General features: G+C 43.5%; 3 protein-coding genes across 3 annotated transcripts in view; 1 reads left to right on the top strand and 2 right to left on the bottom strand.

Moving 5' to 3' along the window:
* Positions 1-17,031, top strand: part of svep1 (sushi, von Willebrand factor type A, EGF and pentraxin domain containing 1) — a 117,078-nt gene extending 100,047 nt beyond the window's left edge. Inside the window, exons 35-50 of the mRNA XM_069672790.1 lie at positions 36-120; positions 218-409; positions 645-812; positions 979-1,683; positions 1,785-4,505; positions 6,131-6,365; positions 6,495-6,650; positions 7,241-7,304; positions 8,086-8,259; positions 8,346-8,522; positions 9,519-9,701; positions 12,143-12,313; positions 13,187-13,282; positions 14,561-14,656; positions 15,269-15,362; positions 16,728-17,031. Of these exons, the coding sequence (XP_069528891.1) occupies positions 36-120; positions 218-409; positions 645-812; positions 979-1,683; positions 1,785-4,505; positions 6,131-6,365; positions 6,495-6,650; positions 7,241-7,304; positions 8,086-8,259; positions 8,346-8,522; positions 9,519-9,701; positions 12,143-12,313; positions 13,187-13,282; positions 14,561-14,656; positions 15,269-15,362; positions 16,728-16,758 (5,348 nt within the window). The 3' untranslated portion in view covers positions 16,759-17,031. The remainder of the gene's footprint in view (positions 1-35; positions 121-217; positions 410-644; positions 813-978; positions 1,684-1,784; positions 4,506-6,130; positions 6,366-6,494; positions 6,651-7,240; positions 7,305-8,085; positions 8,260-8,345; positions 8,523-9,518; positions 9,702-12,142; positions 12,314-13,186; positions 13,283-14,560; positions 14,657-15,268; positions 15,363-16,727) is intronic.
* Positions 17,032-17,058: 27 nt separating this feature from the next.
* txnb (thioredoxin b) lies at positions 17,059-20,524 on the bottom strand. Its single transcript, XM_069671755.1, has 5 exons — positions 20,407-20,524; positions 18,402-18,506; positions 17,929-17,994; positions 17,590-17,655; positions 17,059-17,369 (listed from the first exon to the last, which is right to left on the bottom strand). The coding sequence occupies exons 1-5, from the start codon at positions 20,428-20,430 to the stop codon at positions 17,304-17,306; spliced, it is 327 nt and encodes a 108-aa protein (XP_069527856.1). The 5' UTR covers positions 20,431-20,524; the 3' UTR covers positions 17,059-17,303.
* A 1,241-nt stretch (positions 20,525-21,765) lies between these two features.
* Positions 21,766-27,113, bottom strand: LOC138601256 (prostaglandin reductase 1-like). Its single transcript, XM_069672838.1, has 9 exons — positions 27,029-27,113; positions 26,234-26,367; positions 26,103-26,148; positions 25,951-26,010; positions 25,417-25,584; positions 23,628-23,901; positions 23,440-23,545; positions 22,576-22,694; positions 21,766-22,450 (listed from the first exon to the last, which is right to left on the bottom strand). The coding sequence occupies exons 2-9, from the start codon at positions 26,337-26,339 to the stop codon at positions 22,340-22,342; spliced, it is 990 nt and encodes a 329-aa protein (XP_069528939.1). The 5' UTR covers positions 26,340-26,367; positions 27,029-27,113; the 3' UTR covers positions 21,766-22,339.
* Between the last annotated feature and the right edge of the window lie 141 nt (positions 27,114-27,254).

Genomic DNA, 27,254 nt, shown 5'->3' with positions numbered 1-27,254 from the left:
TAGTCAGCAATCATATCTGTAATGTTGCACTGCAGCTCTCTCCTGCCCGATGCCAAACGTTCCAGAGAACTCCATCATAGCGGGGAACAACTTCACCTATGGAAGCAAGGTGACTTTCAGGTATCATTTGCATCCACAACAACACCATGTTGTAAGATTGAAAGGCGTTTCAAAGTCAAACATTATAAGCCTCGTCTTACTTTTCCTTCTCCCTCAGCTGTACGAAAGGCTTCCTGCCTCAGGTCCCCTACGAGTTCCAGTGTCTCGCTAGTCTGAGGTGGAGTGGGACGCCACCTATGTGTCACCCAGTCACCTGCGGGGATCCTCTGACTGTCGCGAACGCTGGCTACACCTTCATCACAAACACATACCAGTCCACTGTATCATACACGTGTACTGAGGGATACAGGTATGGATAAATGACCGTCAGCTCCCTTCTGATGATGAATTAGTTGAACTAACAATTAAACGAGTCCCCAGAGTTTAGACAACCGCAGCACAGTGCAGCTACAACCACCAGTCACATTGTGAGCTCTGTAATTTAAACGTCATCCGTTTTGATTTACTAGTCATCTTCTATAAATCTCTCTGACTCTCTAATTGCAGTAGTGAGCGTGTAAACTAAGTCGTGTGTTTGTGCGAAGACCACAGGGCTCCCTGGAGGTCGTCTGTGAAGCGACGGGGGAGTGGAGCACGCCTGTCCCTCGCTGTGTGAACGTCCTGTGCAGCGAGCCCCCGGCGCTGAGAGACGCTGTGACCGTAGGGGAGAACTATGAGCTGGGAAACAAGGTGCACTATGTCTGCAAAGAAGGGTAAATGTGGTCGAAGTCTACTCTGTTATTATGCTGCTCTGTCAGTTGAAAATATGGAGATATATTTTGGTTATTTCAGTGGAGAAATGTCTTAACTTTCAGCTCTGTGGACAACATGGGTAGGACTGCGGCTGCTTGTGCTTATCTCTTTCCGTCTCCTTTCCAGCTACACTCTGATCGGCCCAGAGACCAGAGAGTGTCTACCAAACGGCGCGTGGAGTGACAGCTCTGCCCAGTGTGTCCCTCGCTCCTGTGGCCCCCCGCCCGCCATCGACCACGCTGAACCCTACGAGAGCCACCAGCTGTTTGGAGACACCGCTAACTACTACTGCACCGACGGATACACAGCTGGCAACAACTCCAAGATGGTGTGTAACGCTCAGGGTGTGTGGGCGCCCCCTGATGGCACGGAGGCTCCTCGCTGCATCGCGAACTTCTGCCTACGTCCACCAGAGCTACCCAATGCGATTTTAGATTCTGTTAACAAGCCCAAATACGCCAGCAACACTGAGGTGAGCTATAAATGTGAGGAGGGCTTCATGCTCAACACCACCGCCACGCTGAGATGTCTAATGGGAGGGGAGTGGGAGCCTTCGCCGTATGATATCGGCTGTGTGCCCGTGAGATGCTCCAGGCCTGAGAGCATCGATCGGGGCTACGTGAGCGGGACAAACTACAGCTTTGGAGCTGTTGTGGCGTACAGCTGTGATAAAGGCTTCCTGATCAGAGGGGAGAAGAGGAGGACCTGCAAGGCCAACGGAGAGTGGGGAGGAGTTCTGCCGACCTGCGTACCTGTGTCCTGCTCCCCACCTCCTTCACTCAGGAACGGATACATCCAGGTAAGACACAAACATCAGAATGAATACACACTGTTAGACTAAGTGAGACTCAGACTTAATTCGTCCTCTAAATATAACAGCACTGACTTAAATGACTCTAAAAATGTACAATGGTCTGTTCTCTGTAGGTCAGAGGTCGCTTCACCTACAACAGCAAGGTGACATATGCCTGTAATGCAGGATACAGACTGATCGGTCGGCCAGAGCGAATTTGCCAAGCCAACCGGCAGTGGTCCAACAACGACCCTCCCACCTGCATCCTTTTGACCTGCGACCCGCCCCCCGACATCGTCCATGGACATTACAGGGGTTCTGACTTTCAAGTGGGACGAAAGGTGCAGTACGTCTGCGACGAGGGTTATGAGCTTGCCGGAGACGCCACCTGGACGTGTTTGAAGTTCGGGAAGTGGGACAAATCGAGGCGTCCTCGCTGCTCACCAGTGCAGTGTCCGGAGCCGCCGCTGGAGGAGAACCACCTGGTCCTGAAGGGTCTGGACTCTGAATCCGGAACAGTGGAGTTATCATGCGAGGATGGCTACGTCCTGGAGGGGGCCCGGATCCTCCGCTGTACCCCGTCCCAGGAGTGGAACGACACCTTTCCGGTGTGTAAGCAGGCGTTCTGCGGCCCGCCGCCTGAGGTGTCGTTTGGTGGCCCTACCTCGACTTCCTTCCCTTTCCCTTATGGCTCCATGGTGAGCTACACCTGCATGGATGGCTTTACTCTAAGAAAAGAAGGCTCTGTGTCCTGTCAAGCCAGCGGGCAGTGGAGCAGTCCTTACCCAGAGTGCATCCCAGTTGAATGCCCTCAGCCTGTGGAGATTTCTTACGGTATCGTCGATGTCCAGGGTCTGATGTACCTCAGCAAAGCACTGTACAGCTGTAAGACTGGATATAATTTAGTGGGCAACTCTACTGTCATCTGTGGAGAGAAAGGACTCTGGATTGGAGGGATACCTTCTTGCCGCCCAATTGAATGCTCAGTCCCTAAACAGATAGCAAACGGAAAAGTAGTTTACACAAAACTCCAGTTTGGTCACAGTGTCACCTACTTGTGCCGTCGTGGTTATCGTCTACAAGGCCCAGAGACTCTAAGGTGCCTGGCAAGTGGGGACTGGAGCATCGAGCCTCCTGCATGTGTGCAAATATCTTGCACTCCACCCCAACCGATTGAAAATGGTTTCGTAGAGGGCCAGGATCACAGTTTCGGTGTTACCATTTTCTACAGCTGCTTCCCCGGCTTTCAGCTCGTAGGCCAGGGCCATCTGACCTGCGAGGAGTTCGGCTGGTCTAGTTCTGTCCCCATCTGCGTGCCCTCAGACTGCGGCCTGCCTCCTCACATTGACTTTGGGGAATATGTTCGGGTGACGCAGCAGGAAAGAGGCTCTGACGTTGCTTCTATAAACACTGGATCTTTAGCGTCACCTATGGACTTGAGCTTCCTTCATGCAACGTTAATCGAGTATCGCTGCCACAAAGGTTACGACCTCACCAGCCCCACCAGGTTAGTCTGTCTGGAAGATGGAGGCTGGAATGGGACGGCTCCGTCTTGTGTCCCGGCTGAGTGTCAAACCCCGCCCAGCCCAGAGCACGGCTGGTTAAATGTGACTGATACCTCCTTCGGCAGTACGGTCAGGTATTCTTGTGAGGAAGGATACGAGTTGGAGGGAGAGACTGTGAGGCAGTGTGTGTCAGGCCGACTCTGGACTAATGATGCCCCAATTTGTCGGCCTGTTCCCTGTGGGGACCCGGGGGCTATCGCTAACGGAACTTCTAATGGAGGTACTTTTGTGTATCCTGAGGTGCTGCATTATGAGTGTAGTCCTGGATTTGTCCTAAAGGGTAGAGACACTATCGCCTGCCAAGCGAATGGGAAGTGGAACGGGCAGAAACCTTTTTGTGAGCCAGTGTCTTGTGGTCCTCCAAAAGTCCCCAGTGACATTACTTTTAAAGGAGACAAGTACAGCTATAATGATGAGATAGAAATGAGCTGTCAGCCTGGTTTCCTCTTAAAAGGGAAATCTATAAGTGTCTGCCAAGCTGATGGCACCTGGAGCAAGACTCCTTCCTGTGTACCTGCCCGATGTGGCAAACCCGCACCGATACCCAATGGGCGGGTGTCGGGGTCAGAGTTTGGTTTCAACAGCAAGGTAAAGTATGAATGTGATGAGGGATACACTCTAAATGGTGATCCTACACACATTTGTCAATCAGACGGACTTTGGGACAAACCAGCTCCTCGCTGTGATGTCATAAGTTGTGACCCACCTGAGGACATCAGCCACGGCTTCCTTAACGGCTCAAGCTTCAACTACGACGACGTGGTGGAGTACGTCTGCTTCGATGGCTACGAGGTCGTCGGAGACCCCGTCCTGCGCTGCTCCGCTCAAGGCTCCTGGGTGGGCACGGTGCCTCAGTGTCGCCCCTGCGTCTGCGCCCTCCCTGCTCTGAAATACGGAGCTGTTCTCGGGCGTGACCGATCCTGCGGAGACCGAATAAACTTCCAGTGCGAGGACGGCTACAAGCTGCTGGGCCCCACTGAAGCTGTGTGTGAGAAGGGAGGGGTGTGGAGCCCCGGCGTGCCTGTGTGTGGCCGGGGAAGGTGCAGTGTCGCCCCGCCTGCAGTTGCGAACGCTGTCCTGCAGGGCGGCAGTGCCACCTTCCCAGACACAGTTATATACAGGTGTAAGCCAGGCTACCAGCCGAAGGGGTACCCACACCTCTCCTGTGGACGAGACGGCAGATGGGGGGAGCCGCGGATCAGCTGTGAGCCCATGAGTTGTGGGAAACCTCCGTCTGTAGAGCACGCTCAGGTGGTGGGGAACACCTTCACCTTCCCTAACCAGATCACATACAGGTAAACACTTTAATTATTACCATTTTCTGTCTGAACGATGTTAGCCATCACATCGCCTGTACATGCCAACAACTTTGTTGAATTCCTGTGGATTCAAGAAGACAATAAATGTCTGACAGACAACAGTTTCTAACTCTTTCTGGACGGCACAGGGGAAACAAACAAAATGGAAAACACGACAGTTAGAGCCCGACCGATAGTGGATTTTTGGGGCCGTTGCCGATTCCGATATTAGGCAGTAAAAAAAATCTGATATTGATATATCGGCCGATATACCAAAAAAAGTTATGGGCACTCTGCCAGCGATAGGGACAGTCCTCATTTCCCATTATGCCTGCCGCCAAATGCTGACTGACTGCTTCCAAAATGCAAATAATATTTTTGGTAGTGTTTGTTATGTGTCTGTTTAAAACATATGTTCTGCATATGGCATATGTTGATGATGGATTGTTATTAGGGATGCACGATATTATCGGCACGTTATCGGTATCGGCCGATATTGGCTTAAAAATGAACTATCGGATATCGGCCAACACTCCAATATCCGCCGATATAATTAACCGATAAAATAATGGGCTGCTGCATACTTGATTAAGTGCCCGACCTCGGCGCAATGTCCCCGGCGCGAAGAATATCGGTATCGGTAATCGGCTAAATTAGTTGTAAAATATCAGCATATATATCGGCAAAAAATCCAATATCGTGCATCCCTAATTGTTATAACTATGAGTTACATTTCTTGACACCAGCTGTATTTTGTATAAAGAATTATGGGTCTGGTCGACGTGTTGACAGATAGTATAGCGCCCTCTGTTTGTTGATAGACATAATGACACTGTCTTACATTTGTCCAGGCATCTGTTTTATCTTCTGCTAAAATTCATCTACTAATATGGGAGCATATCAGAGAGTATATTCACCGATACCGATATATATCTGCGATATGCTAATATCGGTTGGTAAAATCGTCTGAACGATAAATCGGTCGGGCTCTAATGACAATAAGTTATGGTAGTGTGTTGGTGCATCAAATTATTAGCTTTTTGTCGTCCATACCGCCCTCGTATTTAATATGACCTAATGCCGTTTACTGTTATACTTGCCAGCATTTTCTGCCTGCCTCTTTTAAGTTTGCCGTCCTGCTGTAGTTCATTTTTTCCTTCCACTGTTGATATGCCTGAATTCATATGAACGCAGCATTACTCTGCCTATTAACTTCCTGTCACCTGACCTCATGAAACTTCTAATTCTGTTGATTTCTACAATTAACACAGTGGTTCTCAAAGTGGGGTCTTGGGAGATGTACAAGGGTCCTGGATCGAGTTTTAGGGACTTGTTTCAGTCCAGAAGTAACACAATGACAGAATGTGACTATATTGCTCATGGGTTTCACACTTTCTGTTATAAAAAACATCAAAAAGCAGAATTAATCAATCAAATGGGGGCACCTGGAACACAATCCTATCAAATGGGGTTCTTTGGTGTGTCACTTTAGGGTCCTTTGATGTAAAACACTGCTTTAGAAGATGGTTTGTTTTTAAGAGCCACATCAAATACTGTTTTCTTTTTCTAATGAATGTAACTGTTTAACTTTCTCCACTTTCATGTCTCCCTCTTTCCTCCAGGTGCGAGGACGGCTACCAACTCGCCTCACAGACTGACTCTCTCTCCTGCCAGAGCGACGGCTCCTGGTCCAAACACAGCGTTCGCTGCCGCCCCGCCCCCTGTCTGCTACCGTCTAACATCTCCACCCCCCATCTGATCATCACTGGGAAGGAGCTCACGCCTGTCGGGGGCACCGTCACCCTCTCCTGCCCTCCCGGTCTCTACCTGCAGGGGTCGGCATTAGCGGAGTGTCAGGTTGGAGTTAAATATTGACCCAAGTCTCTTTGATTCTTAATGTGACTTCCTGGTTGAATAATGGTTAACAGGACAAGGAGAAACTTAACTTATGTAATACTTCCCCGTCTTGTTTTTTTGTGTGCTTAGCTGCGTGGTTCCTGGTCGCCGAGTATCTCCTCGGCTTCCTGCGAACTGGTGGTGTGTGGGAAACCCCCTCCTCTTCTTCACGGTGTCACGGAGGGGGAGAGCTACAACTATGGAGACTTTGTCATGTACTCATGCCTGCCAGGCTTTGACATGAAGGTAATCCTCCTCATCGGGTTAAGTTTCATTCAGCAGAGTTGAGCAGGTGAGATTAGAAAACCTTGGTTAATGAATTACCTCGCCTGAAAACGACTTTAATACAGACAAGCAGAAAGACAGCTGTGTTGATCAACAGCATTGTGTCTTTGTCTGAAAGACTCCTCTTCCTCCTCTCCTCTCCTGCACTTTGCTCTTAAACAACAGGCCCTCCACACTGAGCTAATGACTAACAATCAGATTACACAAAGTCACATGATTTCTCCTCAGCGATCAATAGCAGTGTGCAGTAACAGAGCACGCAGAAAGAGCTGAGTCACTCTATTCCTGATACACTGATATGCAACCCCCCTCCCAATTTGAATACAATGAGAGCCTTTTGTTACCCTGCAGACACATACAGCGAGTACAAACTGCTGACTTTGGTACACAGTGTTGTAAAGAGGTTCATTGTCCAACCCCGGAGTGAAAAATCTATATCATGGATCTTGATTGTATCATGTTTCCTGCTTTTTCTACAGATCATGTCAGGGTACACTTTGCTCTGTCGTCATCTAGTCTTGTAGCTTTACACTTTGTTCGTCTCGTCACAGGGAGACTCGATCCAGACCTGCCAGGGAGACAGGACATGGAGTGGCACCCAGCCAGTGTGTGTTGGTAGGTTTTACGTGTGAGAAGCAGATCAGCCTGTAACAAACACCTTCACATGTTTAGTGTTTTAAATATTTGAGTCATCTGTCAGGGCTGAGTGAAAAACAGAGGATGCACATGCTTTGACAGGAAGGCCACGATTAGAGTCGTATTCTACGAGAACACAACTTTTAACGCGCTCCAATAAAAAGACTTACATAACTTGTGCAAGGCTTCAGTCAGATACAGGGCTTTACCTGCCCGCACCTCCAGGTTAAGGAACAGGTTATTGGTTGTCAAACAGGAGCGCGTTAAAAGTAAAACGACTCTAATCACGGCCTTCCTGTCAAAGCATGTGCATCATCTGGTTTTACTCAGCCCTGACAGATGACTCAAATATCTATTTCGACACACACATTTGTAAAAATAGGGCCAAGGTTTAAACATACGGAACGTCTCCTTTAAGGCTGTAATGTTAGCTGGGTTAGCATAACGAGCTAGGAAGGCATTTTCTTCCTTCATACCACAAACTTTCACCGGAGCTAACTGTTGCCGTGCTAATACTGAGGACTAAAGCAAGCACGGTTCAAGCGATCAAACGGCATTAGTTTAGGACACGATGACAGCAGTCCTTGTTGATATTTGCACGAGTCAAGAGTAAAAACTTATAACAATTAACAGGTTTGCCTTTTCAGAACGTCAAGACAAGAAAAAGATTGACTTAAGAGTTTCATTTTAGATTGTATAAAAGGGTGTAACCGAGGTGTAACCATGACGCCATGTTTCTACTTCTCTTTTGTGTCTTCAGCACAGACCTGTGGGCCTCCTCCCACAGTAAGCAATGCACAGATCCAAACAACAGGAGAGACTTACCTCAACAATGCCAGTTATGTATGTAATGTCGGCCTGCAGCTCGTCGGCCCAAAGACTGTCACCTGTCTGCCAAACGGCACGTGGAGCCTCCCTGCACCGACATGTGAAGGTACGGAGGACAATATACTTTATTTCTTTTTTTGTTCCACTTTTCTGAAATATTATTCTCTCATCATAATTTTTCTTCCGTGTCAGTGGCCAGAGGGTGCGTCAGCCCCAAACTGATGCTGCATGGTAAAGTGCAAGAACACAGCCTGAACACGGGGCGCGCTGTGGAGTTCCAGTGCGATAAAGGCTACAACCTGGTGGGAGATCCTCTGGTGGTGTGCATGGGAGGCAGCGCCTGGAGCTCCGCTTTCCCCACCTGCCAACGTGAGAAACACACGTACAGACAAGAAAATACCAGAGAAAAATGCAGGGAAAATGATGTGGGAAAATGAACTGTAATTAAGTGAAACACCCTCAGTTAGTTTGGCTTCCTTTTGTGTTTAATGCTGGGAACATTTCCACTCTTGCAATGGTCGCACAAAAACTGCAGTGTGAGCAAAAAAAACAGAATTCTTTTGCAACATATCTGAATTTTCTCATCAGTCAGCCTGTCCCTAAAGCAGAGTACACACTGCAAGATAATCGGCTGATTCTGGGCCCGATCCCCCCCTTTTCCGACAATCGTAAACAAAGTCCTGATTTGTTGCTGGTTCTGAAGATGATCTCTCCAGATGTTCCTGTGGCGTGAGGTCTGTTAAGAGTGATTTTACTTCCCCCTATCTGCTCGGAAGGCCGTCGTGGCCGCATCGATTTCAAATCATAAATATTAAACATGTTCAATGTTTACGATCTGATATCCTGTTGTGTGGGGGGAAACCGATGACAGCCGAGCACGCACTCTGCGGATCGTCACGTGGAACGAAACAATAGCCAATGGGGGCGCTAGCTGACTGAAGAAGGAAGCACAGCCATGGCAACAAAAGCAAACGGGGAGCATAAAGTACAGCCCATGTTCACGCGCTTTGTTTACTCTAAAGTCTCGTTTTACCGCAAGAGTTCTGCGAGATTTCCAGTGTTGAGAGTCGGACTCTTGTTGTTGGTCAATGAATCTGTTAGTGTGTGCTGTTTTGGAGTAATGGTGGCTCTCCACACACTATAGGAGCAAAACTGTTCAGCTCTTACTTTTCCCAGTATGAGTCAGAGCTTTTCCCAAGAATAAACACATTTTTGAGTCATCGTGTCAGGATGTGTGTAAAAATGAAACCAATGATGTAAATGAAATCTTAACTTAAGATTTTAAATGTATCACAGGTGAAATAAAGTTTAATAATAAATACAAACATGATCGAGGCTTCAATCTGCCATTTCTGTTCCTAACAGCCAAGTCTTGCCCGGCTCCTCCAGGCTGGAGGGAGGTGCGCAGCGGGAACGGATCCCAGCAGGAGTTTTACGTCGGCCAGTCGGTCCGTGTCTCCTGCCCCAAAGGTCAGCAGGTCAAAGGCAGCGGTACCATCACCTGCAGGCCAGACCAGACCTGGAGCCCCAGCAGCGCTGTGTGTGAAAGTAAGTGGAAATGATTGTATAACCATATGGGAAAGCTTCCCAACACTTGAATACACACAGGAGATTAGTGCTGACTATTAAATAATAAGTTCTTCAGTGTTTTTATCTCCTGTTGTGAATATTTCCTCCAATCCAAAGACCTAAAAGTTACAACCACATAAACCATCAGTAATAAACCTGTTTGAGATCCAGCTCATGTGTTTTAATTGTGTTTTGGGGAAATGAATCAAACGTAATTGTTAGGACGACGATAGAAACTCATGTCTTAATTCACAAGATAATCAAGTAAAAAGTGTGTACTTGATATTTCACACCTCTGCATGCTCCCTTTGTCTTGTGCCAAACACTGCTCTACACTTCCCTCTCGTCTGTCGGCTTAAATCTGCCTCTGTTCCTGCTGTTTTCTGTCTCGCACTGAGCTTTCTCTAAACAAACAGGGCTGCATCAAACACTGTGTTGGTGCCCTGTGTCTGGCCTAATTACGGGCACCTCTGCGGCTTCTATGGCAACCTTTGTGTGACGATCCTCTGATCTTTCTTACGTTCAGTTGTCCTTATTATCAACACAGTGGTGCTTATGTTGCTATGGTTTGTTGGTTGTGTTTGCATGGTGTTTGTTCTCCTATATGCATGTTTACTGTGATCTTTGTAGTCCTCTTTTGATCTAAGGGGGCATGAAATTCACTGATACAGAAAACACAGCTTGATTTCAATCAATGGGGACAGATCTCTTACTCTGCAGGGCTCGTGTGTTTTTATAGATGTGTACGAGGTCTTTCTTGTCTGTATTGTACTAAAGCCAACCTGCTATTAAGTGTTGTCCAACAGTCGCTTCCTGAAATGCTGGTGCAAGAGTTTCAGACACAAAAATGATGTAATGTGAAAGGGGAAATACTCAAAAGTCATGAGCACATACCAGAGCTTCTTTAGGAGCAAAGAGTTGAAGATTTAGCTGCCATTGACCTTATTCACACAGCTGCCATGTTCCTCTGACTTAAGGCTCAAGCTGAGAGGCTCAAATGCAGATGTAATGTTTAATAATGTAGCTTGGGTGGTAATCAGCAACTGAAAAGATAATTAACAGTGAAAATCTGGAGGGAAATCTACTCATATTTTTGATAACCCATTAGCTATCGCCAGACAACAGCTAAAGGAAGCATGTAGCCACTTACTAGCTTAAACTACCGTAAGCCATTTAAGGCTGAAGCTAATAGCACGTGCGTAAATTCCTAGCTAAAGTAATTTAAGCTAACAGCAAAAACAGCTAGCTTCTTAGTTAAGCAATATATAAGATAACAGGTTACCTATGGTAAGACAAAAGCTAACATAAGCACTCAACCACCTATTTGCTAATACTTACGTTAGCTAGTAAAAGGCTGAAAGATGATACGACCGCTTGGTAGTCTTACAAGATACAATAGTAAATGCGAAAATTACTGGCTAACGTAATGTAGGCTAGGAATTTACTTCCTACCTAACATTATGTTATGCTAGCTTACAGTAACAACAGCTAGCTTTTTTGTTAAACAATTTATTTAACAACACGTTAGCTATGGTAAGACAAAAGCTAACCCAAGCGTTCAACCACCTACTTGCTAATACTTAAGTTAGTTAGTAAAAGGCTGAAAGATGATATTATCGCTTGTTAGTCTTACAAGTAAAATGCATAAATTACTGGCTAATGTAATTAAAGCTAGGAATTTACTTTCTACCCAACATTATGTTACGCTAGCTAACAGTAACAACAGCTAGCTTTTTAGTTAAACAATTTATTTAACACGTTAATTTAACTCGTTGTTAGTCTTACAAGTAAAATGTGTAAATTACTGGCTAATGTAACTCAAGCGAGGAATTTACTTCCTACCTAACATTATGTTATGCTAGCTAACAGTAACAACAGCTAGCTTTTTCGTTAGTTAACATGTTAGCTATGGTAAGACAAGAGCTAACACAAGCGTTCAACCACCTACTTGCTTACCAATGTTAGCTAGTAAAATGCTGAAAGATATTTAAATTTGATATATGAAATGTACTTCTTAGCTAACATAATGTTAACTAGGAATGCTAGCTAGTTGCTAATGCGTTAACAAATATGTTGTTTTACATTGAAATATGGCCGCCTGGCCCTCCAAATTGACACTGTTTATTGCCTTTTTAGTCGCTCATCATTTGAGAAGAGATAATAACAATTTTCCAAATGCAGTTATATGACCTGAGATACAGTAGTTCCAGCAGTGGAAAATGGCCGCCATGTGAAAATGGTGAATTGCGCTCTACTTTAAGGTTATTGTTTTATCTTTTCAGTTCTTGTTGACTTGGCAACTTTCCTGTTTGCTCAAACAAAAGATTGATATGTTTGAAAAATGTTCAAAGAAACAGAAACGTGTAAGAAATACGTGTAGCTAGTAACTCGTGGGTCGTTCCATCTGGGCTGTTGTACAGGGGTGTCCTGTGGCCCTCCCCTCCACGTGGCCAACGGGGTGGTGCGGGGGGCAGTGTTCCAGTTCGGGGACGTGGCGGCGTACTCGTGTTTTGGCGGCTACGTCATGGAGGGTGTCGGGAGGAGCAGGTGTCTGGAGAACGGCACCTGGACGCCACCTCCCACATGCAGAGGTAGAGAGAACACACCTCTGAGTTTCACAGAGAGGACACTTCCTGCTTCATCTGATGCTGCGCTGCTTCTCTGCTCTTTAACTCTCCTCCAGCAGATCCTTTTTCCCTTAAAGGTTATTAACTTCTCTCTGTCCTCTTAATCCGACCTACTGGGTTTACACTGGGTTTATTGTGGGAAAGATTGGGACAGGATATTGTTCAAGAAATCAGTCTAAAAATGAAGCTTCACTTCCTGCTGTACCATAAATGATACCTCTTCCTGTGCATGCTTGAATGGTGTCCTCATATGTGACTCATATGAGTCCTCTCTGAAGCCTGGATCCAGCCCTGTTAAGGGAAGAATAACTTGACTTGCGTGAATTCAGGTTCAACAGGAAGTTGACTCTCTTTTCTGAGGAACGGCTTTATTACAGACACACTAGAAGGATTGATAGTTGTTCATTTTCAGCACAGTTCCCTCTGTAAAATACCCCACACACCCTCAGTAAATAGACCGACAAGCCCGTTGTTACATTAACATTCGAATGTCCGCTCACATGTTTTACATATGAATCCACAGGCTGGATCCAGGCTGGCCTTTCCTCAACAGCTGCTGAGTTTGTGCACGCTCCTGTCTACACTTACACACGGACACACTGTGTCCCTAAGGACACACATCGAGGAGCTTACTGTTGATGTATTTGCATTGAGGAATTTAATCTGCTGCGTGTGAATGCTGCCTTTGTTTGAGTGCATGTTGCATGTCCAAGATTGGTTTCCATTGTTCAGCACAGAAATTACCTGGAAAAACCTGTATGAGCACACTTGACAAAAAAGGTTTCTCAACATTTAGATTATGAAATATGTGTAATTATTGTGTGTCTTCTTCCTCAGCGGTGTGTTGGTTGCATTGCCAGAACGGAGGGGTGTGTCAGCGGCCCAACACCTGCGCCTGCCCCGAAGGCTGGATGGGCCGACTGTGTGAGGAGCGTAAGTATTATTTAGCCATCAAATATTATTCTGTGAACTCTGTTGACACTAAATTAACTCCTCCTTAATGTCACACACCAGAATGAAACCTGCTTGCCAAGCAGGTTTCAGTCAGTGGATCAGAAAGAGGAACAGAGATAATGGGGTCAAAGGTTGTGTTATGCTCTTTATCTGCACTACAATACAATGACAAAAACAGTAATGACGCCCCGAAGGAAAACTGTTTAATAGCCATGCTAGCAACATGGCTATATGGAAAGATACATGGGTCAGTTTCAGTTCCAATCTGACAGAAGAATCTCTTTAACTATCACATAGATTCGCACGATTTTGCACAGACATTATGATCCCCAGAGGATAAACTCTTTTCATCCAGAGCCGTCAGCAGGTCAACATTTCCTCTCAACATCCATTTGAGAGATTGGCACAAATTTTGCCGCAGACCTTCCTTAAATATTCACGATCCCCAGAAGATGAATCATACCACCTTTGGCTATCCCCTGACTTTTCATCAAGTCATGTCAGCAGGTCAAAGTTAACAAATTTTGCTTCAGACCTTCCTGTTCCCCAGAGGATGTATCCCACTGACTTTGGTAGAATGCCAACCTTTCCCTTTAGGCCAACTCAAGGTTGATCATTTCAGTTTCCACTGAGATACTACCAGAAGATTCTGCTACGGACATTCATGATCCCCAGAGGATTAATGGTTCCCAGTGGATAAATCTTATTTATTTCAATGATCCCATGATTTTTCAGCAAGTCACAGTTTCAAATATTCTGTAATTCTGTAATAATATATGAACACCTAAAGGATAGATAAGCACAAAATTTGCTACCAACATTCATGGTTCCCAGTGGATGAATCCCACTGATGTCGTGACCCAGTGACTTTTAATTAAAGGCAGACAGCAGGTCAACTTTTCTGAATATCATGCACATAACACGGTAAACATTATACCTGCTTAATATCACTATATTAGCATTGTCATTGTGAGCATGTTAGCATGTTGATGTTAGCATTTAGCTTAAAGCACCACTGTGTTTATGTAAAGCCTCACAGAGCTGCCAGCATGGCTCTGGGCAAAAAATTGAGAACACTTTTTGTTGGTTAGAACAACTGACTCAGCTCTTCACTCAAGCTTGTCTTCTTGAAACTTGAGATGGATCCCTTCTTCATCAGTACAAAAACATGCTTCTCTCCATCCTGCGGTCACAACGATCTCGCAAGGTCTTAAACGATTTCCTGTTTGCCCTCCCTCTCTCCCTCTTTAACAACAGCTATCTGCATCCTGCCGTGCCTGAATGGCGGGCGTTGCGTGGCACCCTACCAGTGCGAGTGTCCCTCCGGGTGGACGGGGACGCGCTGTCACAGTGGTGAGTTCGTGTGCGAGTCATTGATGCGTTCAGGCTGGTGCGTATGTGAACAACCTGTCGAGGAATCCTGCTGAGGGACGGTTTCACCTACATACCCAGTCTGACGTCACTGAGTCAGGGGAGTGCAGTGACGCCGTGGTTTTTCAGCTGCAGATAAACAAACCTGTTTTTCCAGTGGAACCTTAAAGTGACAGGATGTTATCAATGACAGTGTTAATGATGTTCTGCAATAGTGAGTGGCCTCAATGAGAGAGAGAGAGAGAGAGCACTTGACCATCTGTCATGACAGCAGCTTTTGTGCTCTTACAGCTCAAAGCTGAAAGGAGATGAATCAGTCCTCCTTTAAAGGACGCTTCTACACAAACAGACTTTTCTCTCTGGAATCTTCTACAGTATTTTTCTTCAGTATCTCAGATGCTTAATTATGATAACTTTATGAATGTTGTTATGATTTCCTCATTACTTTAATGTTTTGCAGAACATGACTGGGCGACCTCATAACAACTGATAAGCGTATTTCCTTCTTCCTGTAACAATGCCCTAAATATAGTATCAGTAACGATGATAGCACTGCAGTTTATGTTTATATCTGTGTGTGTGTCATGTCTGCAGCTGTGTGTTCCTCGCCGTGTCTGAACGGAGGCCGGTGCATCAGGCCGAACAGATGTCACTGCAGTCCAGGGTGGAGCGGACACGACTGCTCCAGGTGAAACAAACAGATAAACTTCTTTTAATTCAAGCTTTATAATTTAAAGACATTTAAACAATAAATACAGTTTTACGTGTATATTACAAAAGAAAAATCCTCCTGGCTACATTTAAACCAAGCTGCTGCTGAACAGAGACCAAAACTAAAACTAATAATGTGTTTATGAGAACTCCATCATGTGAGTCATCCTCCAGACGCGTCTCTGTCAGCGGTTTCATTACAAAGCGATGACAGTATGAAGTGGAAAAACTCGCTCAGAATGATCCCAGACATTAATGTCATTTACACTGTCAGTACTTTACAGTAACGTCTACTCGTTCAGTTCAATTCCACATCTTACAGGAAGAAGTTAAAGCTGAGAGCAGATTACAAATGGCTGGACAATTAATTTTTAAATTGGACAAGACAGGAGGTCTTTCAGAAAATATGGGGCCTCTTCATGCTGCTATTTTCAGTTTGTTTTTTCTCCTCTGTCTTTGTTTTATGTTGTTACATTTTTTTTTGAAAAACAAAAAAAGTGAATTTCAAATGAGGTTATAGCTTGTACCTTGAAGTCGAGGTGAAATGAAAAACGTAATTTTAATCCTTTTAGATCACGTCCCCGGTAACACTGTGCATCTATTTGACAATATAGGCCAAAAAAACATACAGAAAATCCATTTCTTCGTGTTCTTATATCAAAATCCGATCATTTTTTCTTCCGGTAAAACTAAATTTCACGCGTGCTTACGTAAGTTAGCACCAAACAATTTCAACCAATCAATCCTCAACATTTACCCATCAGTTAGCTAGCTACTGCGCTGTGGAGAACGTCTACGCCCACTTCTCAACGATCAAATCAAATCCCTCTAATGACACGTCCCGCCTGCACGTGCTGTTTAACTCGGAAACACGTCACGATACAGAAGCTAGACGCTCTTGAAATGACGATTAATCTCGACTTTAACTTTACCGCTTACAAGAGAGAAACATTATGTGTCACAAAAGCCAATCAAATATGGGCAAACAAAACACAACGGTTGTGTTATATTGGTCAGGTGTTCCCCCCAAAAGTGGACACTTCATGTACGCCTACATGTCAACAAAATGACGTCTGAAAATTGATTGTTTGGAGCCAAATTTTAGAGAACGGAAAAACCAGATAACTAACATTATTGCGTGATAAGTTGAAGCATTTATTCCTAAAAAGGACAGTTTTATATTAATTCCTCCTCCTTAAAATAAATTGTATTCCAAATGGGTTCTTGCAGGTGTGGCTTTGATCTTTCAGTGTATTTAAACAACCATAATGGCCATGAAGAAGCCTGAATTTATTTTACACATTGACTGAATATTCTGTCTACTTCCTCCTTGTCTTTACAGGAAAAGGAAATCAGGATACTATCACTTCTAAAGCATCTCCACGTGAACCGTCTCATGAAGGGAAATCTTGTATATTTAACTGACTCACTTGTAAACCATTCACTCTCATCTCTCTGCAAAAGGCGAAGCCGGAACCATTTTGTAAAATAAAGCTGTATTTTTTCATATAGAGACTCGAACAGTATTAAACATATGCTGCTATATACTTGTACGATGTGTAAAAACTATTGTTGTGATTGTCCGATGTATATGTGTAAACTATTCTCACATTTTTATTAAAGCATAAAATACCATCTGTTGTGCTCGGTGCATTTCAAAACAAGAGGCGGCGTTTGTGTAACTCATTTATTCAATCCACCTCGTTGGACACAACATGACAAAGAAAGGAGTTGGTCGGGAGCCATTTTTTCTTCTATATAAAACTGAATTAAAAAGGAGGTCATCATATTTGCTGAAGTCAATACAAACACACTGAACTGACAGATACATGGTGAGTAGAGTAAATAGCCTGTGTGGAACAGTGGACTTGATGTTTATTGTGCAGCATTTTTTATGTAGAGAGAGCGATGGTGGTTTTTATGTCCTATTCTCTTCCAATTTCTTAACCAGTGTTTCTTTATTAGCCCCAGAGAACTCGTCCACCTGAAAGAAAGTAAAAAAAACCAGATAAGATTAATAACACAATCATACAGTATTTCAAGAGCACAGTTTGCACGTACATGTTTCCCCAAGTTGAAATTATTTATGAAGGGAAAAGGAAGAGTTGAGACATTAGGGGTATTAACCAGAGCTGAAAGAAGAAACAGGACTCTTATCTGCCGTGTTTTCTTTATATATACATTTTTTTGCATGCAGTGCTTACCTTTACTCCCCGCTTGAAAAATTGGAATGTGGGCATGCAGCTGATGTTGCATTTTTCACTCACATCCTGAAAACAGCAAAGAGGACAACAGTAAGATTGATACCAACGAACCAAACCGATACATACATGTAGGACATGTTTAAACTGCAGTGTACCGAGGACAGGCTGAACAACATGTTTTCAGATTGGCAGGTTGCTAACGTTACTACTACTAATTACTACATTTCAAGCTAGCTAAGTTTCAACAAGTTGCCACTAAACGACGGCGGAGACAGGTTCTGTTTTCACAATGGAGGGGGGCGGGGAATTAAACACACCCCACCCCTCTTAAACACTTACAGGTGCATTATCCACGTCCACCTTCAGGAAAATCACGTTGTTGTTCTCAGGGAGTCGCGACAATTCCTGTAAGAGAGTATAGCAATAATCACTGAGATTGAACAAGACCACTGCTGCAACAGGAGGGCAGGAGACGAACGTACTGAAGCATTCTGGGTGATAAAGAAAAACTGTCAACTGCTCTGCTATCTATTGAATGTTTTGCAAATCAGATTTTCCTGTTAAGCCCTCTCCTACTTGAGGATGAAACAGGTTGACAAAAAGGTTGCCACAGCAACAATCTGCCTCTCCAAAGAGATGCTTCAGCCGCTGTATGAAGCCCTCAGGAGACAAAGGGGCTTAATTATTAACAGACTATTGAGACATTTCTGTCTAAATATCAGAAACCTCATGTCCACAGATTTGGGAAAAGGGTCCCACACTGTCTCCTGACTTTTTCAAGAAGCATTAAAAAGCCGCAGTCATTCACTCACATCAAACTTAGGGCCGATCATTTTACAGGGGCCACACCATATGGCCGAGAAGTCCACCACCACCAGCTTGTCTCCTGCTTCCTTGAGGAGCGCTTCGAATTCTTCCTACACGAGAAGAAAAACAAACAAACATCTGTAACTTTGATAACCTGAGATGAACCTCCTCATCGTTTTACCGAATGTTTCTCTTCAGATCTTGCAGTCATTTATTTGCTCTGCAGTTAACGGCTACTGCCCCTTCAAATTAAAACCAGGCACTTCCTTTATTGTGCATGAAAGCGTTCACTTTCATTCTGGGGAACAGACTAATTCAATCTGTTGAATTTGTGCTGCAGTGAAGAACAACCAAACCACAACAAACCAGACAGACGTCCGCTTTATGTGATCAAAATTTTACTTCTTACGCTTTTACTTTCGTTTACTCTATAAGGTTATCTACATGGTTATAGATCAATCTATAGATAAATATATGTAGAGTGGGATGCACGATATTATCAGCCTGTTATTGGCAGATATGTTACGGATATTTTCCATCGTTGCTTAGCGACATAAGATTTCTATCAGAACAGGAACCCGCTGGAATGTTTCACGGGTGCTGTAGCCGTCCCTCAGCCGTCACAGCTTTAAGTCCTCTTTAAGTCAGCGCGTGCACCACATCTTCTGTCAACCGTGAAGAAGGGTGCAAGATGTCTGTGGTAAAGCAGTTTTTCAAAGTTTCCTAATCGGACAGCAAGGTTGCTATTTGCAATGGTTGTTCAGCATCTCTCATGCAAGGAGGGGCCAAATCTCATAACCCAAGCCCGTATAAGTTGTATGAATATTTGTTTTATTTCAAAGAAAATGTTACACACAAATAAATATGGCATTTTGTACACAACCCAAGTAGTTTTCTTATATTGCTAAGTGAATGTGTACATTTTAAAAAGGACTGTATTATGTTATTTCTGCATCTGCCAGTGGGCCACTACAATAAGAGTAGACGTGATATCAATTCAACTACAGGGGAGACGTCATGTTCTCCGCAATGAGGTGGGAAAAAAACACGTGCATAATATATCGGTATCAAAATGGAATTGGAAATTATCTGCAAAAAAGCCAATGTCGTGCATCTCCAGCTAGAACAGGGCATGTGCTTACACTAATCTAGCTGATCGATCTTGATAGGTATACGTAGATTGATCTAAACGGTTATAACTAAAACTCTAGGTAAACATAAATGTAGTTTGTATTATATATAAAGAAAGATGTATGAATAGATACTCTTCCATTGATTAACCAACCACAACGATTAACAATTACAATATCAGCGCCTCATCATAACGATTGATGTGCGAGACCATTTGCTGTTTTTAAATAACTTTAACTTCTTTTGTATTATAAGAGTTGGGTATAATATGTGCATTACCGTCCCCACACAGGAACACACAGTGGACTGTATGGCCTGCTATATAACAGTAAGCAACAGCGCTTACATTAGCTACAAGTTAGGACAGCTTTAGCGAGTATTGCGAAACATTGAGTCACAGCTAACGTTGCATTTATAGTAAGCAGTGTTTTTTCCAAAAGTAAACGCCCAAGAACCCGTTCCGTGAAGCTTTTCCAATACAGTCAAACGTTAGTAATGCTGGTTTAACCGCAAGTCTACAAGATGGTAAAAGTCTGCACTGACACACATGGTGGCGGCTAACGTTGTGAACGACGCGTTATTCCGAAAGATTCAGCCATTCATTTAGCGAAACCGAAGCCTTAAGCTTGTAGCCTGGGTATTATGTCGTTTTTAAAGGCTTTAAGAGCTCGTCTTCATCAACTAAACACGCTAGAAAGACATAAATCTGTAATATGGCGAATAGGTCACGAGAGGGGAATACGGGGAAAGCGCGCGACAGTCCGGCCGGTGGAAGCACCACATCACCGAACATTAGTGACGTTAAAACATCCACTAGTGTGCTACAATGGCGGCCTCAAACAACGGTAAGGATATATGTAGTAAAAAGCAAAAACTTACCAAATTTTCCACTTCTTTAAACATGGTGTCTGTTGAGTGAACCTGCCTTGAGATGGACAAACGAGCGGTGGAGTTAGGGAATCCCTTTTCTTTCACAGAGCACGCGGCGTTTTTATTACAGTCGCATCAAGCTAGTTAACCTTAGCACGACCCACAGCGGAAGTCGCTCTACCTTGTTTTACAAAATAAAAGTTGGGCAAATAATAGAAACTGACGACTGTACACAGCATTGAAGCGATGCACGTGTGATGTAAATATGAAATGAGCTTTTCAATCCGTACAACGTTAACAAGTAATATACATTTGTTTTATTCTGCATCGTGCATTTCAAGCTTTCTCTATTTACAACGTTTATTTTGAAGAGTTTAACCGAGTCCTTTACATTTATTCTTGCTTTACGATACAGACCATGGGTTCGGTGGTGCCATTTTTTTAGGTCATGAATCCACTAGGCGATGCAAGACTATTGTGAATAACCGATTTTTTTGTCTCCCTATCAATTTATTGAGTGCTTTTAAAGATTTTTGAAATCGTTTGGAACAACACTAAAGTCTACAATGTTGCCTATGTGGGTGAAAAGTGACTATTGCTTTTTAAATGACCAATTATATTAATTTGTACACTAATTGTTTATTGTATATTTATTATCTATCTGTTAAGTATTTTCATTACCTCAAAAAATTGCAGGTAAATATGTTAAACCGTAATTCAAGTCACAATGACTTGACAAATTCTTGATGTACCGTAAACGACTGAGTCAGAGCGCAGCTCATTTCCAGTGAAGTAATTCGACGACACGTACGTTGCCATGTCCTTGTTATGCTGCAAGAGTTCCTGAATCAACATTTCCAGACACTCAGTTAAGAGGACTTTTAAAAATTGTTAACATGGACAGTTAGTAAAGTTATATCCTAATCCTCATGACCCTCTGATACTATTTTTTAAAACTTTCTCTTTGATAAACTGGCTGTTTATGGTTTAAAAAGGTCATACTCTAGTGGATATGTAGACTCCACGCTCCCACATTTCAGTGGGTAAACCTTGTGCTATTTTAATCGACAAACAGCATCATATGTAACCATGGAGCCAGGGCTCTTGTTATCACCACTATTTGAAATTCTAATTAGTGTCTATTTCCCTATCAAACAAAAAGCTGCATTTGGCAGCAGAAGCTAACAGTGCCTGCTCCATTATCTAGTCTCTGCTCAATTTAGGACTGAAAGGAAAGGAGCACACATCTTCAGTAGTTTTTGTCATGCCTTAAATGAAGAACATGTAAAAATTAATACCAGATTTATACTGCAAAAATACTCAGTCTGCTGTATGACGCTCACAATACATAAATGAAAATAGACAATATGAAAATGCCTCCAAATTTTATTTTCTATACAAACGATCCCACTAAATACAAAGCTGATGGTAAGTGTGTTACAAAGTGTTACAAAGAATAATGTTTGAATGTCATCAGATCTACAAAGCTCATCCAGGTTAAGGCTTGTGGTTGTCCTCGTAAAATATGGAGACAATTGTCCGAGGATGAAATTTTCAGACTTCCTGTTTTTCTTTAACAGTAAATTGTCAATTTGTTTTCTTCTGGCTTCATTTTTTATGCTTTAAAAAAAAAAAAAAAAGTGCCTAAATATGAGAGAACCTAGCAGAACGAACAAGTTTTATTAAGCACTCGTTAACTAGCGCGAAAAAAAATACAAGTCCCATTATATTCACTTCATGACTGAGTTGGGGGACAGGATGGTAGTTCTTTTTGTGCTTGCAGGCACTTTTTGTTGTCACTGTGAGACTCTAATGAGCTATATGGAAGTAATTTCATTACGTCTGGTCAGTTGTAAGTGCGTAGTCCTTCATGTATACAATCTGTTATAATATGTTTGTTATTAGTAATACTGATTCTTCTTTACAAATCCATCTTTCCACATCAGACTGTGACGATGGCCTTGCCGATGTTCTCTCCCTGCAGTATCCCTATAAAAGCAGCCGGCATGTTTTCAAAGCCTTTTGTGACGTGCTCCCGACTCTGAAGTTTACCCTGCGGATGCAGAGGAAAGAAATCACAGCAATGACACTCAAGCAGAAACATTGACAACATCAGTAACTGAGATTAAACTACTACTGAAGACACACTCTGAATCATAGTGTAATAAATTCACTCACCTCTTTCAACCATCCCATCAGCCTCTTGAGGGACTCGGGGTGCTTGTGCTCCCACCGGCTCTGCATGAAGCCCTCCATCTTTAGCTGCTTCATGATCATGAGGAACTGTGGATACGGGCCTAAGAGAGGGCAGTGCAAGGAAATAAATTCTGTTACAAAACAAGTGGTTTGAGTAACACAATGTCGCCCTCTAGTGACGGAAATCCATGAGCACATGAAGCTAAAAAGGGGTGAATAACTTGTTTACATATGTGGGAAAAATGTTGCTTTTTTTGGTTGTTTTAAAATATTTTTAGTGCAAATATTTGGTACATTTTTACTTTGATCAACTGTTTTTAGTTTAATATTGTTGCTGAGGGATTTTTGTGTGTTTTGTCCTCCTAATGTTGATGAAATTGTGCTTTGATGTGTTGGCAAAATTGGTTTTATAAAAAACGTTCCTGCCAATAAATCAAGATTGAATTTAAAATTGAGAAAGAAGTAATGTAGAAATATAAATAGGGGACTGCACGGTGGTGCGGCGGTTAGGGCCGTTACCACACAGCAGGAAGGTTCCTAGTTTGAGTCCTGGTTCGGATGAAGAGCCGTCTGTTTGGGGTTTGCATGTTCTCCATGTGCACGCCTGGGTTCAGGTGGAACGTCGTCGCCCCACCGTTCTGCCATGCATTTTACAAAGAAGACGAAACGTAACAGGGACGTACTAATCCCACTTTGAACTGGCAGTGTACAAGGGGCTTGTGTTTCAGTCCAAGTTGTACTCCGCCTCTCGCCCAATGACAGCTGGGATGGGCTCCAGCCCCCCGCGACCCTGAAGAGAATAAGGGGTATTGATAATGGATGGATGGGATGTGAATAAGTACACACCTGTTTGGGGTGTGGAGTCATTGTAGGTAGAAATAGATCCACATACGGCTATTCTTCCCAAGTTCTTCATCTGTTGCAAGGCAACACTTGAATAAGGACCTCCAACCTAAAATCAACAAGTAAAGTGAGTTAAAACAACAGCAACAAACACATGTAGGGAAACTTCACACGCTTGGAGCAGTCGTTACATTTTCAAAGAAGCAGTCGTATCCCTCTGGAGACGCCGTCCTCAGCGCCTCCTCCAGCGAACCAACAGTTTTGTAGTTGAAGGCCTCGTCGAAGCCCAGCTCTTTGAGGTAGGCCACCTTGGCATCGGACCCAGCTGACCCGACCACCTTGCAGCCCTTGATTTTGGCGATCTGGCCCACCACAGAGCCCACCGCCCCGGCTGCAGCATTCACAAGCAGGGTCTCGCCCTTCTTGAGGCCCAGGACTTCTTCTATCCCGAACAGAGCTGTCAGTCTGGAGAGGAAGAAAAAGAGTTAATCCAGCAAACAAAACCTGGAAAGCATGACTTTTCTCTCTCTCTCTCTCTCTTTGCCCTTTGTAACGTATACAGTTTGTTATTTCTTCCATAGCAAAGGTTTCAGTGTTTAGAGGATGAGAACAAATCATCTGGAGCCTTTGCCAGTTTATTTACTCTAAGAGAGACAAAACTCAGCTGTTCACAGGGGCCGCTTTCACTGAGGTATTTTAGTCTGCTTTGTAGTCCAGTCTAAATGTTCCACATGGTTTTAAATAATCACATTATCATGGCAACATGCTGCTTTCTAGTCCTTTGTTTACCCCCCACAACAAAGGCCACTCCCCTACATATACACCTTTGTTAATGATTATAAATATTACATATCTTTGTACTGTTTTTAAGCTGTTCCGGTTGTAACGTGTTCTTTTGAACAATTTGTGTCTTCTACTGTGTTTTTCTATCATTCATTAACGGCTCGGGATTAACACTCTTTACTGAACCTGCAATCTATTTCCAAGACAACATTTTCTGCTGGGTGAAACCATATGCTATTTAAAAAGATGGACGACATGACAGCTCCCTACAAGTGAAGCCAAACCCTCTCTATCGCCCCCTGCTGACTGGCTGCAGTACAGCTCATAAAGCCCGCCTCCTCCATGTTAACAGATGGGACATGAGTCAAACTATAAAATCAAAATACATGTCAAATACATTTTTCTCAAACATGGTTTCTGTCTTTATAGTTAGTTGTTATCATGCTGATTTATGTCCAAGTGTTCATTTACTTTTAATTAGTTATTTGATGTTGTAAAAAAGATGATTGACAGCTCTGTTGACAAATCTGGCTCCTGCAGCTGATCTGTTCCGGATTAGCAGAGTGGAGGACGAACAGCGAGAGGAGACGTAACTAAAACAATCACTACAGTCATTGAAGTTTACATACCTGTGAACATTTTTTCAGTTATTTAAGTGTCTGTTTTGGTTAGCGGAAGTGGTATTGCCAATGTCTCCTGCACAGCTCTGCCTCCAAATGACGTCACAATCGCAAGACGGCAGCGCTTGTCACCAGAGTATTTTCGCTTCAGTTTCGTACAATGAGAGCAGAATGGAGACGCATCTTCTCTGTACAGTCTATGAGTGAAACGTAGCTGAGAAGTTGGAGTAATCGGCTATTTTCTGTCTGCTGTGAAAAAGACATAATGTTTAGTGAGATGTTTATATCATATCTACACTATATTCAACGCCTTTCTTTGTAATACCACAAGAGCTCAAGCCTAACCGCTGTTAACACATAAAGCCAACTTCCTGTTTCTCTTAAAGCTGTTCTGCTTCTTTAACTTAAACTTCATGAACCAGAATTGTTTGTGCATTTGTTTCATCATAATTTTTCAGCTCAGACAGATTAACGTCCAAGCTGTTGTACAAATAAGTCACAGCATATTCTGTATGAGAAATTAATTGCTTCTGGCTGCCAGATGTTCTCAGTTCCTTCTCCCTAACATGCGTCTTACCCGGGCATGCCGATGACACCCAGAGCCATGGACAGCGAGACGTCCTGCGGCCACTCGGGCATGACAGGAACGAGGTCTGTCCCGTCACTGACAGAGTGGGTCCTCCAGCCGCTGCGACCAACGACATGGCTTCCCACGGGAAACGCCGGGTTCTTACTTTGAATCACTCTATAAAAAAGTAAGACAAAAACAGAAGACAAGTTTATGTGTTTAAGAGCCAACTGCAGACATCACACCATGTGACTAATGGCTTTTAAGCACTTTGGTGCACAACAAAGAAAAGGAAATACACAACATGTGTCTTAAAAACAGCTGTGGAGGTTTTTTGGGAAGTTGAGTAAATTACTTTGCAGGATTATCAACAAAGCGTTTGAACTATGAGCCAAGAACATTTCGTGGTATTGCTTTTCAGTCACAGAGAATCAAAGGCTTCAGTAATTAATAGCAGGTGCAGGATTGGATCTTCATGTGCGGTACATTGGGACAGATAACAAACATTCCTGTGTGTTTGTGCGTGTGAGTAGGTGTTCTTACTTGGCTACTTGAGTCCCAATCATCACATCGCCCTCTTTCATGCGAAACGCGCTGAACGGCCTGGAGACACAAACATTATGTACATTTTCTCATGACTGATTTTGTCCTGTTAAAAGAGCGTTCACGACAAAGTTCAAGAGGTTTTCACTCACCTCATGTACGGGTCCACACTGAGAAACAGTGCTTCCAAGAGAACCTCTGAAACCAAAGCAGACAAAACACCAGTGTTCAAGTGTATTTTGACTCCGAAAGTGCTTTGAATCAGAGATACAGATCATCCTACCTCCATCTTTCAGCTCAGGGAGCTCCTCCACTTTGAGCACAAAGTCGCTCTCCTTTGGAAGGCCGTCAAAGTGCTTGGTGAGAATCCATGTCTTAGCTTGTACCATGATTCTTTGTTTAACGCAGCTGTGAGGGCTAGAGCAGTTTGTTATGAGACAGATGGTAACATTTGGTACACCAATGCCATGTGTGCAAAATGCAAGACACGCTATATGTACTATCCAGTTATAAGTGGTGAAATGTAAGCGAAAGCCTATAACTTATATAGGAAAGCCTTATTGAAACACAAAGGTAAAGGACATTTAGAAAGACAATTTAGTTCAATATAGGTATGTGAAATTAACTCTAACTAGCTGTATTAGCACACACACACACACACACACACACACACACACACACACATACACACACACCTACACACACACACACACACACACATACACACACACCTTATCAATACATATAAAACAGGAGGAAGCAGTTCCAATGAATTTCAGATTACACAACACAACCACACCGATGATTATACATAGTAAAACAATGAAGTATTACTGTTCCAAACTAGGTTTAAAGAAGACGATCGTGCGTAAATAGCTCGTGTGTCATGATATTAATATAATAACAAGTTAGATAACATTTCGTACAGGTCGCAAACAGCATACAAATGCTAGCACAGAAATGAGAACTGAACTTGCTTGCTCTTCACTCGCAGTCTGCCTTATTTTTAACCTCAACTAAAATAGCAGGTCCTCTATAATGAACATGTTAAATCAAACACCTTTATCCATATACTCACCAGAAGTCGTTCACCACAAAGAAATGGCAGAAGAAGTGAACTCACTGAACACAGGAACAGAAAGCTGCGGCGGGTTAGGGCAATAGGGAACGCGTGGGAGGAGAGGAGGCGGGAGTCAAGATTCAAGCGTTAATCTGATTGGTTTGAGGTATAACGCAGGCTCCAATGTTTGACGCAGAACGTCACGTTGTGCCTGCGTGCCGACGTGCTGGCAGTTTGGATGGTT

The sequence above is a fragment of the Semicossyphus pulcher genome, unplaced genomic scaffold (genome assembly GCF_022749685.1).
Source record: "Semicossyphus pulcher isolate SPU_LCO1_2020_fin unplaced genomic scaffold, fSemPul1.0.p SCAF_21, whole genome shotgun sequence".
Classification (NCBI taxonomy): Eukaryota; Metazoa; Chordata; class Actinopteri; order Labriformes; family Labridae; genus Semicossyphus; species Semicossyphus pulcher.
Note: the sequence above shows the minus strand (reverse complement) of the source record. Positions and strands in the feature narration are given on the sequence as shown.

What these genes read in the sequence shown, in the direction of transcription:
- txnb (XM_069671755.1), bottom strand. Translation starts at nt 20,430, where the DNA reads ATGTTTAAAGAAGTGGAAAATTTG. An exon ending in TTAAAGAAGTGGAAAATTTG is followed by an intron (nt 18,507 to 20,406) that starts GTAAGTTTTTGC and finishes CTTCTCGTGTAG; the next exon opens with GAAGAATTCGAAGCGCTCCT. An exon ending in TTTTCAAGCGGGGAGTAAAG is followed by an intron (nt 17,370 to 17,589) that starts GTAAGCACTGCA and finishes ACTTTCTTTCAG; the next exon opens with GTGGACGAGTTCTCTGGGGC.
- LOC138601256 (XM_069672838.1), bottom strand. Translation starts at nt 26,339, where the DNA reads ATGGTACAAGCTAAGACATGGATTCTCACCAAGCACTTTGACGGCCTT. An exon ending in GGTGTCATCGGCATGCCCGG is followed by an intron (nt 23,902 to 25,416) that starts GTAAGACGCATG and finishes CTTCCTCTCCAG; the next exon opens with ACTGACAGCTCTGTTCGGGA. An exon ending in TGACTCCACACCCCAAACAG is followed by an intron (nt 22,695 to 23,439) that starts GTGTGTACTTAT and finishes GCCCTCTCTTAG; the next exon opens with GCCCGTATCCACAGTTCCTC.